Source organism: Hirundo rustica, chromosome 1, assembly GCF_015227805.2.
Source record: "Hirundo rustica isolate bHirRus1 chromosome 1, bHirRus1.pri.v3, whole genome shotgun sequence".
Lineage (NCBI taxonomy): Eukaryota > Metazoa > Chordata > Aves > Passeriformes > Hirundinidae > Hirundo > Hirundo rustica.
In genome coordinates, this window is record NC_053450.1 from 135,790,190 (window position 1) to 135,810,993 (window position 20,804).

The following is a 20,804-nucleotide window of genomic DNA, read 5'->3' on the forward strand; positions in this document are numbered from 1 at the left end:
TTACAGACTATGACACATCCAAAGGCATCTTACTCTTACTACAGTGCAAATGACTCTTCAAAAAACATCCCAGCTCTAGGAGAGTAACTGTAGTGTGTCAACAAGGAAAGTAATCAGAGGGCAATACATTCTATTGGGAATCAAAACCCACAAGATTAAAACCATGCAAATAGCTCACTACTTCCTTCTGCTCAAATACAGAGGACCAGCAAAGCCTACCAAAAAGGTTAAATCAAGGGATGACAAATATCAATGGCTTTGATTATAAAAGTAAGGGGGGACTGTGCTTTATAAACAATGGAAAAAGACTAAGGGAAATAATCTTAAAAAGACTTTTCTTCTGTATTCCATGCAGACTGCACTAGGCTGGAACTATACAAAAGGTAGGAGCTGTGACCTGTATCCGGCACTGTATGTGACACTGCATCCCAGGTGTCATAAGAGAAAACAAGTGTCCTAACCGGAGTGTTTTCTGAAGTACAGCTTGTCCCACTGGCCAACAAGGCACAGCCTAGGGAATCCTGGGGTCTACAAGAGAGTCTCTACAAGACTGGTTATATCTCCATCACTTAGAGATGTAACCAGTTATCTAGCAAGTTTTCACAGCCTAAGGTTTTAATTCCTGTCCCATCTCAAGCTATTTTGTTAACTGCAATTCTAGGAAATAAAAATCCCTTCTAAAGAATAAATCCCTTCTCCTAAAGAATATATCCCTTTTTCAAACTAAACCCTGCATATATTAATTAGAGTTTACCTTGCAGAAGAGGATTCAAATCCTTTAACATTTTCTAAAAGTAGGTATTTTGGAAGCTTCTGAAGCCTACAAGGACAGAGAAGGCAAATCAGAGTAACAAGATGTAAAGTACATTATATTCATCCACAGATCGGCTTAGCTAGCAGAAAGATCAAAGTATTTCCACATCATGCTAGCTGTTAAACTTTAGTATCCTTAAAAAAAAAACTAAATTAAAAATGTGGACTGCTGGTAAAAACCACAAAGCCCAGCTGTGTTTGGATAAACAGCTGTACCCACTTGTACTCCATGCATGTACTTTTGAAAATGTTTATCACTGTTCATTTCCTAAAGGACAATAATATTATTCAACAGATACAGTGCATAATAGGAAATATAATCACTGGTGGAACACCAATTGGTACTTATCCATAAACTTGTTTTCAAGTGCTTGTACCTGAAATCAATGTCCAAATGTCACATAAACCTTACTGATAACACATCACAACCAGTATTCATTTAACTGATTTAAGAAACACAACATATTTAGAGTTCCAACTGCAGATAGTCTCAATTTTCTAAACTTGACTTTTTTATTTTGATGGAGAGAAGGGAAGGAGGTGTCTCAGCTTTAGCAAGATCAGTGAAAAGGTCTGGAAACAGACACATTCCAAAACCAGCATATTAAATCTCTGGAGAAATGAACATGCCCAAACTGTGCCAGGGACTGCCAGGGACTGTTCCAACAATTAAGAAGCATAGAGGATTCAGATTCAAGTCTCTGGGAACATTCTGTAGCACTGTAATAAGGCCAGTGTAGACACAGAATGTCTGTTACACACTGGGATCTCAGAAGCAGGATATTAATGCCCCCAGACATCAGCTTCTTGCTTATTGAAGTTAGTGACTTTGGACTCCCATTAGAACAAATCACAGCAGAATTTGTTTCAGCACATTTTTAATTACCACCAATTAAAGACATTATATGAATTAAAAGAACTAATGCATCTCAAAAGAAACTAGAAAAAGTACAAGAAACTACACCAAATTTAATATATACTAAAAATAATAGTGAAAAAATAATACTAAGCTGAAAAAAGCAGCAGCAGCCAAATTATTTTCAGAGGAATGGAGAATATATCTGCTAGTATGTCTATGCACACTCATCATCATTGGCTACTATGAAACTTCTTTTTCAGCAATAAATCCAGAGCACAGCCTGAAATGCAAGCACTCATAGGGGATCAACAGATCACAAGGCAAGTATTCACTGTACAAAGAGGATGTGTCAAGTATTTGGCAGGTAGTAACACTAAAAATGCTTCTGTAAGAGCAGCAGACTGTTATTTTAGCATTGGATTTCGCCAGGTTATGGCTTGGACACGATAAACAGACAGTATCTGGACCATTTGGGGTGGACTTCGCTAGCTGGGTGCTCCAAGGATTTCCCAGGTCTTTCCAGATCTTGAAATTGTCTTTTCCATTATCTCTAATATTTGTCATCCCAGGCTAACTCTGAGCCTCATTTCAGCAATATTTCATTACAAAATGCTGAACAAAAAGTAAGTACATCCAAGGTATGAGAAATTATTTTACACTTTTCATAAACTGCGTGCATACCATATCCATTTAGAATGTAAAGGGATAATTCCTGTATTAAGATTTCCCTTTTTGGGGGCTGAAGTACTCCATGCTCAATGTCTCACAAATGTATCATATTCAAAAAACCCATAAGCGCTATTTTAGTAAAATACGAATCCACCAGAATTGAGAAATTCTACAGAAGCCATCATGTTGAACCTTCTAGTGACTACTTAGAGTAGGTGCTGCTTCAGGAACCCTCCCCAAGGAGATAAGGGACATTAGCAGTGTCTCCTGGGGTGTTGAGATAAAAGTGAGACAGCCAAGCCCAGGTCCTTTGCATCGTCATGATAAAGCATAGGTCCTGGAGCTTTGGTTTTGAGAAGGAAAAGCTTCTGCCATGTATCCAGCTAAGCCCACACTGGGAAGCAGTATTTCCATATTAATGCACTATAATGTGCAAAAGCAGCCAGCCTCTTAACCGCGTCTCAGTTCAATGGAAAGGAATCCCTAGGTCAAGATGCCTTTAAGCACATGGAAGGTACTATTATTCTGACAAATTATTAACCTACTCAGTATCTGCCAGGTTTTATTTATTATTTTAACAGATCAGTTGGAAACCTGTGCTACATTTCCTGTTCCACAAAAGACATCCTTTCCAACTTCTGAACAACCCATGTTCTCTCTCTCTCATTTTGTGTCTCTGACAGAAGCAGGCGAGTAGTAGTAACTATTCTTTTTTGCCTAGGAATTGTCTAACTTAGCGGGCTACAGAATCTGTGTTTTGTTATGTGCTCTCTGCCACAGATTTCTTATGTATGGCCCTGCCAAGCCACTCAACCTTTCTGTGTCATTGTTCTCTCTCTGCTCATGACAAGGGCAAAGACACAGCTCCATTTAATGCTGTTGGCTGCATAAAGTTTCTAGAACAAAGATGAAGACTCTTTTCTCCCAGTGTTAACAGCAGTTTGAAAGAAAGGCTTTTTGGTACTGGCCTCCTTCTGTGTTGAAAGCATTCATTAAAAAAAAAAAAAAAAAAAAAAAAAAAAAAAAAAAAAAAAAAAAAAAAGAGTAAAAGAGACATCAAACATTCATCTGTTCTTCTCCAGTCCTGACAACAAGATGAACTAATGGAGGAATATATAGGGAACAGCTGTCCTAGTCTCCAGGTGAAGCAAGACTGCTAAATAATTATGGCTGTTTCATTAGGAACTGGGATCTGACCAGGCAAAAAATGACAGATGAATACAAAGACAAGGACACTGTACAGACAATGCAGTGCTATTCGAATTCTTTAGTATTACTACTCCAAACAAGATACTGTACTAAAAACCAAAAATACACAATCTGCCCCAAGATATCTAGAAGCAGCACCAAGAAGAGAGACTTTAAGAAAGAATGGAAGAGGTAGCAAGATGCATTGCATTATACAGTCACTAACATATTTAAACAAGCTTTTAAATGGTACCTCTTTGGAAGATGACTATATGTTGAATCTAAGCTTTTGTTACCCAGTATTTTAAAAACTTTTCATGTTTCTATGAGACCAATAGACAAACTATTATATTATCTACTCCTCCACCTGTAAAATCAGTGCAAATCTGATGTTGAACTGAAAAGAACTCCTTCCTTCCATTTAACATCTAGGCACAGTTTAAACAGGCATGCAATGAAAAGGAAACCAAACAATGAAAGCATATACAGCAATGAGGTAATTACAGCATTAGTAAAATACAAATATTTGTAAGTTACATATCATCATGAGAAAACAAACACCGACTACAACACAACACTAGTAGTATCCCTCTAAAACATGACAGATATCTTGTCCCACTGACATACAGAAGACCTAATTACAACAAAGCCTAGTTACAAAAGCGGCTTTACAATGGAGGTAGAGCTCATTTATACCTTGGGAGAATATCAAGGATATACAGAAAGCTCTTCGTCCGTGGATCAGACAGATCACCTTGCAGGCCAATTCTAAGAAAGAATAAAGAAACACTGGTGTATTACTCAGAGCAGACTGACATCTGAGTTACACTTTTCTACAGAATGCTGACACTTAGCTTTGAGTTTCGAAAGGGGAATGCTTCGGAAGGGGATGCTGCAAAAGCACCATGTACAGACAGGAGGACCTACTCACAGAGGCAGTGTCCTGAGAGATGCTCTAAGGAATGAAAGTCTGCCCCTGGAATCCATCAGCGCAAGCAAGGTTAAAATTGAAGCATTCAGTAATGAAATCCACTCCCCGGGCTGCAAAGCCTTTAGCATTCTGGTCTTGTCCAGCGAAGCCTTTGAACATACTTGGCTCTGAATGAACAAAAAACCCCCACTGGGTTTCTGGGAATACCCTGCTATTTTGCATTGAATATATTAAATTATTTCTATGAATTAAAGCCTCATTGTTCACCATTTAGCAGGATTGAGCCCCAAGTGAATAACTTCGGAACCAATTCTGTAACAATAAACTGGACAGATCATGTAGGTTACAAAAATGATAGTAATTCCAAGCCTGTGTTTTCTTAGCTTATACTTGTATTAGCTCATTAAAAAAAAAGAATAAAACCTTTGTAGGAGAGTTTTAGCATGTATCTAAATTAATCAGTCATACACAGATTTTTCTTTTTACCATATTATAAAGAAAAAAATCTGAAATGTTTCCTATATACATCATAGGTTTGCACTAATTCGTTTTTATCAATCAGCACCACTTTACATGGGTTTCTTTTCAATCTTAGGATATTCAATGAGATATCTTTCTTACACAATCAGTATTATCACCATCAAGAGACTTTTTTCATGAAGCTACTACATTGCATGAGTTCAGTTACTAGAATCTTTCCCCGCTGGTCACTGCTGTCAAATGATATGAATTACAAATGAATCTGACAAATAATATCTCAATAAACTCAGTCCTTAATCAGCAAGATAATCCTCTTCATCATCCACAAAATCATTTCAAAGCCATTATCCTTCCAGTCTTGTCTAAAATACAAGTATTCTTCAGAATAAACGATCTGTGTGCATGTGCAATCTTCAAAGTACAAATAAAATCAGATTACACTCTTGAGTCTCAGGTAGAACTGAGAAATTCCAACCCTCCTTCTGGAGTTGCCCCAGGAAAATACTAGATTGATATCTAAAAGGTAAAGCAGCACTCCTAAACACTAAATTTCACTATTAGAGGAATAATACAATGCACAAAATCGGTGCTGTAAGAAGCTCAACTTAAATGAATATATATACATATGCAAGAAATGTGGTCAAAAATTAAGATGCAAATTGCTGCATTTCTTTCACTTCAGTAAACACCATGGTGAACAGAGCTACAACACATCTCTTAGGAAGAGAAAGATACAGATCACACACACATAGTGTCACTCTTGATTACATTTCTCCTTTGACCGTATATTGTGCAATAACTGGACTTTTTTCCCAAGTGGGCTGTACCTACCTTGTGAACGGCTGACAGGGAGGACTCATCAAAATCATATCAAAAGATAATTTATCAAATTCTTTCAGTGTTATGCCCTGAAAACAGAAAAATATAGAAGAATGTTGAGTGCTGCGAACTGTATGAAATTCTCAAGTCATCTTTCAGATCAAACTACCCCACTTACATCCACTATATGCTTCATTTAGCAAAAAACTACCTAATCTCTCATTTGACCTAGCAATTTCAATATCTTTTCTACCTTGGTAAACCATAAAATCTAACTATGCATTCACTGCTCTGAGTATAAAAGAAAACCTAATGAGGTTAGCACTTCTACCTAATCTTGAGGTTTGTATCTGCTCATTCTTTGAGGTGTGTAGTGGTTCTTTCAGTAGATACTGACCTGTTATTTCTCCCGAAAATAAAGTATCATTATTCAGATATGAAGTCTTTGTACATCAAAACCAGTGCTCACATATTCAAAATATGTGTAAAAACATCTGAGAAGTAGCTCAAATGTAAATATGATACTTTTTACACATCCAACCTAAGGGGTTTACCTCTTAGGAGCTTACTGGCAAGGCACCCTAAAAAGTTTATTTCATATTTTTTCTCCTATAAAAATTAGTCAAAGATATTGCATGGCTGAAATTATCTTCCACAAAGATAATTCTGCTCAGACAAGAAAGAATTAGGTCTGTGGTAGGAATTAATTGCAGAGGTTTAAATTCCTCTAAACTAAGTTTTCACCAGAAGGTCAACACATCAAGGGGCCAGGAGGAAAGAAGGACAATGATCGAGTAACCATGACTTGGACAAAGAAATCACTCCTTACATATTCTGAGGGATATTTATACAGCAAATGTAACATAACTACCCTCAAAAAACTAGACAAAAGCTGCTATTTTTTTTTCCATTATATTTGAAGGTGTTACTAACTCTAATAAACTGCTCTTATCTACTATAAAATGGTAAGGATTCTTCTTTTTCCATTATACAACTATAAACTATCATTTAGCCACTCATTAAGAGCTGAATAAGCATTTAACCTTTAGTCATCTATTTAACTCTTATTTAAGGTGGTGTCTTATAACAGACACAGTATCTTTTAATATCATGTTGTAAAACTGTGAAAGATTAAGAAGTATACAGTAATTTCTGACTCAATCCAAGCAAAACTCCATGCTTATCTTGCCTCTCATTTATTGTAACAAAATCCAGCTTTACTTAGTTATTTTTCAAATAATTTGGCAAGTGACACAATTCCAGATAATTAATAGATAAAACATTTTAGCACTTGAGCCCATTAAAAAAAGATTCAAGAGTGTTCAATCCAATATATTTTGTTGTGTTTCTCTGAGCCAAACTATAACTGCAAAACAAAGGCATGCCCCCAAGTAACTTAATTAAATTTTTTCAAAGTACATGAAAATATTTTTTTTAATCTAAAAATATGATTTTTGACATTCCTTTACTGGTGGTAAGCTTTCGTCTTGACATTTATATAACCCTTCTTGATGCAGCAGGCAAGACTTTAAGAAAACGCCTGCAGTAAGAATTCAACAAGCAACCACAGCACAAGCAACCAAAGTTATTGTAAAACTGCTTTATTCATAATAACACAAATCTTTTTGTTTCTCTTGTTAGTAATAAGGACAGCAAAAACAACTTATATCTTACAAATACCAGATTACAGTAAAAAGCACATTAATTACTCACCTCAATAGTCTTTGCCCATAATGGCGTGCTGGGAAAGTTGTGTTTATAAACATCATTGGCAAGAGTGTTCACATCAACAGCAGCTACAACTTCTGCATATGTGCAGCTTTCTAAAATTAAGAAAAAAAAAAAACAAACAAAAAAACCCGTAACTACTAAAACTCTATCTTCTCTTTACTACTCCTACAAAAATGTATCTGTTCAGTTGTGTGACAGCATTGCTCAAAAACAAAAGGCAAATTAAACAATCAAATTCTGCTGCTGTTGTCCTTGAAACCTTGTATAAAAAACATATATTTTTTCTTATCATATGGGCAATATGTCCCTTCTTTATATAGCAAAAAATGGAAGCTGACTGTGCACCTGATTAGTAGATAAAAAAATTCCGAACAGGATGCACCTCTACAACATTTCCACCTCTGTGCATGTCTCTGTGGCCAGCATGTTCCCTGGCTACAGGAATCCCAAGTCAAACTGCCAAGCCCCACTGCCACTGCCTCATCCTCTGACAACTTACAAGAAATAATTGTGTTATTTTAGAGGGGCACTACTTCTCATTATGAAAAAAATAGCACCAATATGTCTGACATATGTCTACTCCTCCAACAAAACTTTTACGTTGCCTGAAAAACATTTGCGCTTACATTTCAGTAAAGCCTTAGGCCTCAAACTCATCTGCTGCCTCCTCTGAGTTAAAGATCCCAAAATACCAAACTTGGCAGCTTCTCCTCTCCTGGATAGAGGTGTTATTAAAGAGAGGACAGTGTAACAAACCCACAGCTAAAACCATGAAATAAAAATACACTAAAAAAGAATGTAAATAAACAACTGTTAATTTATAGAGTAAGAGAGTAATAGGTTCTACAGAGGCTAAACAGATAAAAAGAGCAGTGTTTACTCCATTGCTCATCATGTCACACTATTTGTTATTACTAAACACAATACCTTCACTGAGGCTTTTTATCCAAGATGGGCTGTGGTTACTGTCACAGCTGCAGGCAGAGAAGTGACCCTACCTCCTGGTACCCGAGATCAGCATCAACCACCAGGATATTTACATTATGGTCGGCCTTACAAAGCCTCAGATGAAACAGACAATTAAAAAAAAAAAAAAAAAAAAAACACTTTTGTAAACCAAAATAAACAAGGCAAATAGCCACATGCCTTTGAATAATCTCACAATATGCTCAAGTAACACATTAACAAATGACCTTACGAGACACCGAATGAATTACTGCTAGTCAGCTAATTATTTACAGTTTGAGAGCATGAAAGCACAACTGGGATGATCCCAGTGGATTGAATTTTGAATAATGCAGTTACCATCCATCTACTATCTTCCATGTTTTCAAGGCTATCTTAGTCAAAACTAAGATGAAAGAGAAATCTGGCGATTGAAAAGAATGTAGCAGACATTTTAACAATGAACAAGCTGGTTCTTCCAGGTTTACTTAGTGATATTGAGGGCCAAAGATAAGGATTTTCACAAGATAAATACAGATCATTAAGGGTCAACATAGAAATCATTATTTGCCATTACTGTCTTGACCTTTCGACCACAAGTTGTAACTGAGAACTAAATACAGGTGTATCCACAAGGACAATAGAATGACTACACCTGAGATTACAGAACAGGTATGTTAACACTGACACCTAGCGTGAAAAGAAGCTGGATGAATGTCTCAATTTACAAACGTATTCAAGAACCAACACATTCACCTTCCTAAAACAAAGCTGAAGCATCTAAGTAACAGGAACAAACTTCCAATACTGTTAGAGACCACTCTTCCCGCTTACGCCTTCAGTTCTTAAAACACATTGTCCTATCAAGCTAACCCTTACTGTGTTTTCCAGGTACTCCAGAACAAAAATAAAATTTAAAAAATCAAGACCCTCAAATTATTATCTAAATTAGCAAAAAGTTTAAAAAGGGCAATTGGGAAGGCAAGCTGTGTGCTTTCTCTCACAAGTCATGACTCAGACACTCTTTTTTTTACTGTCACTCATCCACTATCTCCCTGGGTACATACAAGAAAAAAGAGTTACTGAGGACTTCACAGACCCAAAAGCCTGTGAAGAGAGCACACAGCTAAAAGAAATTCAACCTATCGAATCTCTTTGCAATACAATGTTCACTCTAAACCAGAGATGTAAACCAGCACGGAAAAAGGGCAGGAACTTTTCCTGAAGTATTCCACCTGAGATCCTCTCTTCCTAATTCAAAGATCTGATAACTTTTTCAAAGTTTCTCCTCCTTTTCATTTAAAAGTCACAGATCACTTGGGAATTCCTGTTACAGAACAGACTCCCTCTAAAAGCTGATTAAGCATATTTGCGTGGAAATGCCCTGGAAACGCATGAAGGAGCTCGAGCAGACAAGCAGCTCACACACATCCAACCTAACAAAGAAAAGCTTGTGTAAATTTCAAACAATGTGAAAATGCAACATTTTTAAAGAACTTCTCCTGAAAGTTAAATAACTTCACGTCAAACTGTGATATTTTGCTTTTCTATAGCAATTACATTTACTACTTGAAAATTACCATAAGGAATGCATCATAAAAAAAGCCTAAAAGCAGAATCTAAGAAAAACAGAATCAAGACTGTGTTTAACTATCCCCACTGACAAACGGCACAAAACCAACTCAGGAACTGCTGACTTGGTGGGACGTTAAATCAACTCCCAAAATACATAGCAGAACTTCAATACAGAAACAGCCACAGCTCTGGAGACATTTTAGCCCCCTCAAACAAGTACATACTATTTTCAAAACACAGATATTTAAGAAAATTACAATAATGCAGAAAACAGTATCATTTTATTCAGACTAAAGAAAAAACAATGCACATTTCCTAAGTGCAGCTAAGAGGCTGCTGGAATACATGACTTGCAAGATTCCTCAACACCAGTTTTTGAACAGAGATTTTTCATCTCTGAGCAAGATGACGTAGTTCAAATAGAAGCCACATACATGAGGGGGAAGTTACTGAGGGAGACGTTATGACTTATTTTTAGACTAGATTGTAATATTCTCTCCTGGCTGAAGGTGAAATCAAAGGTGAATTTTGAAGGTGAAATCAAATTTGTACCATCCTATTAGTAATGTACTGATTTCACACTTAAAGCTTAAAACCTCTTGGATGCAGACAGCAGAAACTCTTTACTACCTGAAGAGGTAGCAATCACACTTTGGGGTCCTAGTTCTCTACTTTATTGAATACACTATGCTTATAAGCCATTTTAGCTATGGAGTTGTCATTCTTGAGGGAAAGGGACACTGCTGCAAGGATTGGAAGGTGGTGCATTCGAAATGAAGACAGGATGTGTGCCTTAGCTTCTGCTTTGAAAAAGTAAACCCAAATAGTGTCACCTTCAAATGCCAGAAATAAAATTTCTGGCGTTACAATATCTGTCCTTTTCCTCTTCAGAATTGATTGCTTTGTCATGTGCTTCTGCAGACCTTAAAATTAACATAGATCTGTTTATATTCACTACTGTACTTTAGCAATAGAGTCATCAGTGTCAAGAGAACACATGAAATACACTGGGTTATAGCAAGGGCAGTTTGGGGGATTTCAGCATATTGCAAAATAGGAGCCAGAACAATTATCTATTTTAACAGGTATATGGAAACAGATGGAAAAGGGAAGATTAGTTACAAGTTTTGTCAGTCCTGTTTCCGTTTAAAACAGAGAGCAAAGATTTAATTTCTGAGTTGTCAGCTCTTGGCTGAAATGATTAGGCTGAACTGTCCATAGCTACACTCAACACAACTATCAGTAAACTTCATACTTGCTTCCTGCAGGATACTTACCAACTTCTTTCACTGCTCTATTTGTACAGGATCTCATCATATTAAGCCATATAAACTTTATAAACTTACGCTATAGCACAACTGCCACCATCCTGTGCTTCAAAGAGCTATATTTTGGAGAAGCATTAAATTGAGTTTAGGTGTAAAAACTTGCTCAAACCAGCAATACGTTTTTTGCATTGTATTGAATTCTAAAGCTCCTTGCCAGTTTTGTCTCCCTTGCCTCTCCTGTGGGATAGCTTTGCTCAGCGTAAATACACACACCAGTTTACTGTGCTGTGCAATTCCCAGAGACAATCAGGTAAAATGAACAAACATGCATGACAGAGCACAAGAGACAGAAGTTTTGACTCTGTAAAATTGAAGTATAACAGTTCCAGAGGAAAAATACCACCACCTTCATCACTGCAAAATTATGGTATTCTTTTAAAATGTCCTTTAGTGTTTTATGCAATGAGACTTTTTTCAAGGACCTGGCAGATTACAAATGCTTGTGGCAGAGACATGGAACCCATTTTTCATAGGAAAACTGCCTGAATTAATAGGCCAGTTTAGGTTTGTTTTGGTTGGGAAGGAGGAAGAGCGGGCTGTTTGTTTGATGGAATGTTGCTAAGGAAATTAATTTGTAGCCACAGATTTTCTAAAAATAGAACACTATTTTTCACCACAGAAACTCTGCACTTTATAAAGAACAAATTCACTCACTCACACATAAAAAAATTGTCATAGTTTTAGACGTGTATGACTTATACATCCATCTTTAATCCCAAAATGCTTGGGGTAAAGGGTGGGAAGGAGAAAGAAACGCACTTTCAGCGCTTAGCTGCCTCAATCTTTCAGGAGTGTGAATATGAACAGACTCACTGATTTCTGACCTTAACTGAGCTCAACTTTCTAAATTGTATCTTTTTGCAGGTCTTACGTGTTAAAATATTATTATAAATTAGTCAAAACCTAAACCCAGAAATTTTGCATGTGCTGAATTATCTACAGCTAAAGTACCAACACAGAGCTAGACAATCTCCTAGATTTTCCTTTTTCAGCTTTAGACTGAAACCTAAACTCAGGAACAACCTTGTCTTCCATTGTCAAAAACAATGTGATTCAACTACGGAACTACGTATTCTTAACTTCTATGTACTCATTCAGAGAAACACTTGCAAGAGACGACAAACTTCCATCAGTATGTGGAAATTCAATAATTTTTTACTATAGGCAAGGACAATCTCAAAACCAATTGCATACTTTTTGGTGCCAAATGCATTCTATGTTAATGACAGCTGCAAAAACAACAAACATCCTCACCCTGCAAGCTATCCTAAAACTAAGTTTTTGAAAGATCACAGCCAAGAAGGGCATCAAGGCAGAAAAGTCAGCATCAGGTACTCCTGACAAATACCTATTTGCCAATTGAAACACTGGCAATTTCACAGAAAAAGTAGGAAGTTGGACCAGCTGAACTAACACAAACTGACGCCATTACATGGCGAGGAACTAGCCTGCCAGAACTGCAGAATCCCTTTCATAGAACAAGGCTTTCCTGGGATGCTACCACTGAAATACTAAATGCCCCCTCTGTTTTCTACCTATTATTTTTCTTGGCTTATAGATTCACTAAAAACCACACCAAGATAATATATTTTTATACATAATCTTTATCTATTGTGCATCTGGCTAATGGAAGCACTGGGACAATGGAGGCCTTTATTTCAAACTTCATACTTATATGGGAAAAAATCCACAATCCTTCTAATATTTCGATACATGATTTAAAAGGAAGACGCTGCCATTTGCTAAATGGAGGACAGAATCAGAGACCTTTTCAAACAGCATGGTTTCATGTACACCTACAGGCCAAAACCATATATGAAACACATTAAAGTACTTACAGAGGAACATTCACTTCTTTTCTGTTTTATTTGCATGTAAAAGCAAACATTTCAATGCCCCTTGACTTCACTTTGTTTCTTCATAAACTGTATAAGCAAACTGAATCCAGATGTCTAAAGGACTTTAAAAAACAGTAGAAACTATCAAATGCCCAAGTGTATCTCTGCTCCCAAATGAAATCCAATTAATCAAAAACAGTTTTATATAATAACCTGTTAATAAAAACTTATTTTGGTGCAAATTTTGTAGGACACCTTTTAATCAAACTGCCTATTACTTTTAACAAAACTCCAACAAGATTTTCATCTACAAGTCTTTCCTGAGACACAATGCTTATAGGCTGAGTTCTCATGCTTCCTGGAAATATAAGCACCCAGACTGAAAAATATTATATCAGCTGTAATGCAAATAGCTTTGTGTCTATTCACTTCGCAAATTTCAATTGGTACTTGACCGTTTTGAACTAGTTAAAGTCATTTACACAAATAATAAATTAAATGTCCTTACTTATAGTCCCTTTATCTGTTTTGGCAGACACTACTACAGAAAAATCTCAGTCTCACTGTTCATACCTACTGCAATTTCTTCGGTCAAATATAAACCCATAAGAACAGAAATTACACCAAAGACTGACACTGAATCAGGTGTGTACAGCAAGTTCAGAAACAGTGAATGTGGAAGTAAATTTACTTTTTCAGGAAATATTTCAAGGGGTTTAGTAAACCCTTCAGTCTCCAAACTACACCATTAGGTGACATGATTTCAAGACTTCATGTGCGTAGCAACTATCCACTGGGGCATCACTAATTCTGGGTATCTTTTTGGATAAAAGTTTACAATATTCTGATAATCTACTGAGGCATTCCTGACATTCCCACCCTTTTAAGTATATACTGAGTTGCAAGTGATGTTGTCACAGGTGGAAATTCACAGAACATCACATCTAGCATTGTAATTTATTAAAAATTGCAGCACACTACTGAACTGCCCCAAGATATCTATTATTATGGCAAGAATACAGCTTGATAATCCAGTAAAGAGTGAAGAAACAATGGGGTAGGCTAACTTCCAGGAACCAGTCCACTTTCTATGGACATATGGAAATTGTCTATAATACAACAAACATGGACAGCTTGCCATCACTTCAGAAATCTGATTACTAGAAAGGCAGCAAGTTACTATTAGCATGTACACTATATACAAGGTATAACACACACTTTTCATTCTACAAAAACTCCAAAATCTGCAGTTCCAGAAAAAGCTATACTTTCCTCTTAATATTCTAAGAATGTCTCTGGAAATAAGGAAAACACATCCTCAAAACAGGTGGTTAGGAACCACCTATTTTGTTGTGTATTTTTATACATAATAAATAAAGCACATATGCACATTCATCAAAAATAGGATAGTAGGAAAAATGCCACGTTGACAATTGTGTGTTTTAAGTAAGTAAATTATGCTAAATGGATATCACTCCATAAGCATACTCTTAATATTCCATAGCTCCCTGCAAAAATAGCAAGATAAGACAAGTTTCTACCTGATGTTTTTATTATAATGCTCTCTGCTAATGCTCCTGAAGACAGAAAGACCTGAAGGATTGTAGTTACAGTTAAAATTATTATGATGATTCTCATAAATTATACTAATGTGTGCTGAAACCTGGACTTCAAAGTAATAAGGTTCAGGGTATTTTACAAAGGAAATCAATAACCCTAACTCATTTTTTAATTTGGGGAAGCCAGTTCACAGAGAGTCTGCTGAAGGTCAATCTGGTCATGCTTTAACAATTCAGCAAATTGAGATCTAGCATTCCCTGCACCAGATCAAAAATTCACCTGGGATGAGTGTGACGGTGTGATGTGTAAGATGGTGTGAACTCTCTATTCCAGCTCAAATTCCATATTCAATTGTCATGTTTATAAAAAGTTACACCAACCTCAGTTGTTCAGGCTGGCTCATATTGGAACATGGCTCAGCTGCTCACCTAACTATGGCCTCTGAAAATCAAGTCCACGTTCATGCCAGTGGGAAACCCTGGCTCATGTGGTTATCCCGGGCATCTCACTGATCCCCGTCCCATCTCCAGCCGGGGGGTGTCTGTATCACACAGCGCACATAAAAACAAACGCAGAATCACGGCCTTTCCAGAAGCAGCTGTCTGGGCCAAACAAGGCGCAGGGATCCCTAATTTCTGTCCCAATGTGCTTCTGGATACCTGGTGCCGACACGCCGGGCTGGGGAAGGGGATATGGGAGAAGAAGCGCCACCTTTGCCCGCCCCATCGAGAAGAGGGGCGCCCTGCATTGCCCCCCTCCCTCAAGGGCGGGAGTCCCCTCGAGAAGAAGGAGCCGCCGAGGGCGGGGTGTCCCGGGCGGGGCAGGCAGCACGGAGCCCCGCGGGACGCGCCGGTACCTCTGAGGGCCTGGTGCATCCCCCCGATGCCGCTGTACAGCTCCAGCACCCGCAGCGCCGCCATGCTCGGCCGGCCGCACCGCCGGCCCGCCCGGCGCCTCCCCGAGCGCCGCCCGCCCGTTCCGCCGCTCTTTCGTTCCCCCCGCCCGCCCCGGCCTGCGCTGCCCGGGGTTTGGTAGTCGCTCGCGGAACCACGGGCGGGATCGGCCCCGCAGGACGAGGCCACCCCCGGCTCAGCCGACCCTGCCGCCCCCTGGGGTGTCCTTGGAGCGGCTGCTGCACCCTTCTCGGCCATCTGCGCTCTCCTGGCAGTGAGGGGCGGGAGAGGGACCCGCTGCCCGCCATCACTCCCTTGGGGGTCAGGCGAAGCTAAAGCGGGCGGCGCAGGGAGAGGATGGGTGTGCGGGGTGGCAGAGGGGCTCGTCCTCATGAGGGCTGTGCGCTGCCCCGCCCGCTGCGCAGCTGGGGCCGGCGGCCTCGGCGCTGCCACGGGCCCGGGCGCTCCGTGAGTTCGGCGTAGGGGGAGGTTTTCGGGAAGTCCTTTCAAAGCCCGCACAGGAAAGAATGAAATAACTGATGAAACTGCCCTAATTTGCCCCAACGCTACTTGCTAAATTGAGAAGTAAGAGACTTCTCAATGACACTGTTTCCCCTGTCCTTTATGTTGTTAATATTTTAAACAAATACTGTGTGTGAGTGTGTGTTTGTGTGTATCAGCCAGAGTACATACGTTGCAGACTGTTACATGGGTTACCCACCGCAGTCCGCAAACACTCACTCACCTACGCCTCCGTTTGCAGATTCAGATTCTAAAGTGAAGATGGAACATTTAAAAATAAATAAATAAACCAACCAAACCAAACCTGAACAAGTTTCTCCACTAGTTTCTTGATTTAATTATATTGTTGTGGAGCCTTTAAGAAACATGTCAGAAACAAGGTGTGTTTAAGGAATAGTTCTTTTTTCCTTAGAAGCTGCCTCATACAGCATGCCATAGTATCTCCCACCTCTTGACTTGCAGTGGGGGAAGAATTTTTAGCTGAAACTGGAGGGCAAAGAAGAGGTAAATATGCTGCCTTTCAATGCACTCCTCCAAAATACAGGATGCATCACCTGTGGAAAACAGTGGAATTAGAAACAAAATTTCAAAGTAAAAATATCGGTCCTTGCTGGTTTTTTTCAAAACAGCACTATCATTCACCTGTGGATCTTCACTATCAGAGCCTGAGACTGCCGCTTTATTTGTCAGCCCTGGAAGTAAGCAGGTGAATAAAACAAGAAGTCCAAGTCTACGTCTAAGATTTGTGAAAGGAAGTTCAGCAGCTGAGATATCAGAGGAAAGCAGCAGGCATTGCAACCAGCTGCATAACCGAGAAAAGGAAATCACATGGCGCAACAACATTAGAAATGTGCCTGCTCAAAAAAAGAGTCATGGGACAAAGATGCTGAAGGCTCTGAAGAAAATCGGTCAATATGATGAAGATATGTTGCCAAGAGCAAGGTTGTTATCAGCTAAGAAGATGCACGTTAGTAGAACCCTTTCAAAATATAGATGCGAGGTGAAAATAAAGAAAAAAGCAACTTTAAGACTATTGAAATCAGTAAAGCTGATGAATGAGTTTGAGTTTCTTGTCTTACTATTCCTACAGATCACAGCAGTGCTCCATACTGTGATGAGTGAGAGCTGTAGCCAGCCAGAAGCAGTTCATTTATGTGGACCTGCCCAGTACCTGAAGTGATTAATATCAGACAGGAAAATAGGGCAGAGACCTGTTTTTCCTTCTCCTATCCCTGACTCCACAGTATTTTGCCATTCATACATAGGAAAAGTGGAGTGATGGAAAAAGCAGCAGAGATGTGTCTGCTGTGCTGGTGGCAGTAGAACATTCCCTGCTCAGGGGAAATCCTCCACCTATTTCCTCTTCCAGTGTAGTAAACTGGAGAATATAATCAACATGCCTCCACTCTGGCAGCAAAGAAATCCATAAAGGAGAGTGGGATTTTATTGGCGTGCTCTTGCAAAGAACGGGAAGCACCAAAATTTCCTGAGTGCTCATTTTTAAGCAACTAGTAGCAGTCACTTTTATAATTCTGTATAACTGTGTCTGCCCTAACTTGGTTCTCATTATTAATTGAGAGCTGCAAAAAGAACCGAAATGAAAACAGGGAATCTGGAAGCAGTTACCTGTAGTGTTCTTCATTTTAAAAATGTAACGTCACCATAGTAATAACCATACTTTTGGGATCCAAACTTACACAATAGTATTTAAGGCATGCTGCTTATTTGAGACAGGAGCAATAGCTGAGAAGTGCTGAGATCCATGGCCACTCATCTTTCTTCTCACAGGAAAACCCAGAATGATGGCAGAGAGGGGGTGAGCCCTTTGAAAGCAATTGTTCATACTTCACTCAGAAAATTTTGCTAACGTGGGCTGCCACTGCCATGGGGCGGGCTAAACGTTACTCACACTTTGTCTTGTGACTCCAAAGCAGCCACATGTCTGCAAAATTTCCAAACTGGATCTCTGAAATTTGGGTATTGTGACAGCTCCTTTTTACTTTTCGCCATGCATATGGGATGGATAGAATTCCTGTAAAACTCCATGAACATTTAATTTTATTAACAGAGGAGATTAATAACAGAGTTAAAGTCCAAAGTCCAACTCTGGACTCTGCATTTTTTAGGACACAAGTATGGGCTGTTTCATGTATGAATTATGGCTGCACAATGTATTTGGCTTTAAATAACAAATGAAAGGCTTTTCTAAAATAACATTAATTTATTCTAAATGGGTGCATCTACAGAACTATGATAATGCATTGATGAAGCAGCTATTTGCTTGACTCTAATATATTTATAGTAAAATATATTTTAAGCAAACTGATCTTTTAACGATATTTTTAAAGTTGTTGACATAAGCATGTTATATCAGCATTTTCACTGGGACAGCTTTGAAAACTCTTGCCTCCTACCAACTAGCAGCGTTTCCTCAATGCAGAAGTTTCTGGAGGTTGCCCATATCTCTGATGAGTGGTACGATACAGGTAATCGTGCTAGGTCTGAAATTGTTGCCTTGGTAATCAACAAACACATCCAGTGAAACAGCCACATGTGGTAAGAGGAACTCAAAACCACTGCAATATTTTCACTTCTTAAAATGCTTTAGAATTGTTTAAAATGTTACAATTAGAAATGCTGCACAAGAACATCACAGAAACATATAAAACCCCCTTCCTTAAGGTTCTGCATTGTACTTGGTAACTAAAAAGCAAAATTACAAAATTTGACTGGACCATGTAATCTTGTCCTCAAAGTGAGAATAGAAGATTTTCACTGCTCTGTTTCCACAAATGCACACAAAGCTCCATAAGCAGTCCTATGTAAGTCTCCTCCCTGCCCTCCCCTTTGCAGCAGAGCAGAGCCGGCGGGGCATCTGCTCCCCCCCAGCTGTGCCAGGAGGCTGCCAGGATGCAGTGCCTGTCACTGGGCTTTGTGGACGCCATGAATGTAACCCCTCAGCATAAGGCTGGGTGGCAAAAGGTAGTAGACCCGGAGCTGGGAAGTGTTTGTGAGCATTTCCTCTGGATTCAAAAAATGGAGAGAGAGCAGGGAAAATCTCCCTCTGCTCATACACCAGATGTTTAAAAGTGCCTTCACAGTGATCAGCCAAAACTTCAGTGCAAGCAAAATACAAATATCACTGTTGATGGCCGAACAACAAAAAATGCTTCTTCTGTCCAAAGGCCCGATATAACCTACTAAATACCCAAGTGAGGATCAGGAAGAGTATACAAACATCTCAGCTGTCTGGAAGGGAAGCTCATGTTCTGGGTCAGAAATCACTGCGGCCAGGAAAGAATGTGAGGCATGTCATACCCTTGCAATGCAACCAGTGAATTGAAAAAAAACCACTGAGCGTATGGCATCAATTATTTTTTCCATACCCATTGGCCCAGTAGGTTACTAATAAAACTGAAAACCTTGTGCAGTTTATCAAAGTCGATCTTTATCGGATCAGGAGGGTATTTATCAGAGCTGGTTTCTGCTGTAGTGGTGCTCAATAAAAGTAGCTGTCAGCCACAGAGGTGGTGCTTCCAGGAAGCCTGCTGGGCTGTGCCGTATGGCTAAGGAAGCCTATGATCTTCATTTATAATGTCACGCATCTACAAGATTAGAAATGAAAACCACATCAAACCAGGTTTGTCAGCCTCTCTCAATGCATTTTCTAAGAACTCTATACCAGGGAAATTTATGTAGCTGAAATTATTTGGAAGTCATCAGACACAAACATTTTTAACCTTTTGTTTTTCAAAGATATTAATAGCTCCATTTCAGGATTTTATTTTCAGGTTTTGGTGCTAGGTATATACTCTGTAGGGAGTAAGGAATAAAAAGACATTGCTTCTCTAGTTAAATCCTTACTCTTCTGGTTAAAATAAATTTACATCTAAATAAATCTGGCTTGCTTGTTACATTTGGCTTGCAGTGGTTACCCAGTCTGGATGAGAGGCACATGTTTACATTATGTTATTGACTTTCTTGAACGTACACATTCCAGTGCTTGACAATATATATATATATATATAAAATTATATATTCACTGGACTGAACAAAACTGAGAGCTCTTTAAGGCCCCTGCAGTCAGGCAAAAGATTGCTGGTGCAATGAATGTGTTTCAACTCAGACCTTTGAAGGGTGACAGCAGGCACAGAGCCAGGCATTTGTTAAAGGGGGATCAGTTCAGGATGAGGTAATGGCGTGGGAGATCCCAGCTCGCTTGCAGGGGCAGGAGGAAATGATGTGGTGCCTTCTGGTCTCTCAAAGGGAGGGGAGGGGAGATGAGGGAAAGAAAGGAAGTGCAGACGGTGAGCCGGGAAATGCCTCTTAACTTCTTGCTTAAGGCAGGAATTTTCATCTCCGCTATCCCTGTTTGATTTGCACAGCTTATACTGTGCAAACTGGAAAAGACTTGTAGCTGTCAGTATTGGTCACACCTTCTTGTCACAAGGCCATCTAGTATCACCTACAGCTTTTGTACTCTGCAGTTTTGTCTTTTAAGGAGTTCAGCCCCTGCCCAAACTTTTTTTTTAATTCAGTCCTTGTTGTGAGTTTAATCTCTGACTATGACTAGCATTGGTTAGTGCAGGAAATGAGATCTGCCATGGTGGTAGGATTTCAGTAGAAGGGTATTTTCTCCAAAGAGAAAGAAAA

The 20,804-nt window shown here is 39.0% G+C and overlaps 1 protein-coding gene across 4 annotated transcripts in view; it reads right to left on the bottom strand.

Moving 5' to 3' along the window:
* Positions 1 to 15,696, bottom strand: part of TRDMT1 (tRNA aspartic acid methyltransferase 1) — a 28,432-nt gene extending 12,736 nt beyond the window's left edge. The window contains exons 1-5 of one of the 4 annotated variants that reach the window (XM_040076224.2): positions 15,593 to 15,696; positions 7,473 to 7,582; positions 5,772 to 5,848; positions 4,226 to 4,297; positions 755 to 820 (exon numbers count right to left, since the gene is read on the bottom strand). In XM_040076224.2, the coding sequence (XP_039932158.1) occupies positions 755 to 820; positions 4,226 to 4,297; positions 5,772 to 5,848; positions 7,473 to 7,582; positions 15,593 to 15,656 (389 nt within the window). In that variant the 5' untranslated portion in view covers positions 15,657 to 15,696. Of the gene's footprint in view, positions 1 to 754; positions 821 to 4,225; positions 4,298 to 4,460; positions 4,628 to 5,771; positions 5,849 to 7,472; positions 7,583 to 8,417; positions 8,506 to 15,395; positions 15,460 to 15,592 lie in introns of those variants that run through there. The other 3 variants (XM_040076215.2, XM_040076241.2, XM_058422431.1) reach the window with 3 other exon arrangements.
* Between the last annotated feature and the right edge of the window lie 5,108 nt (positions 15,697 to 20,804).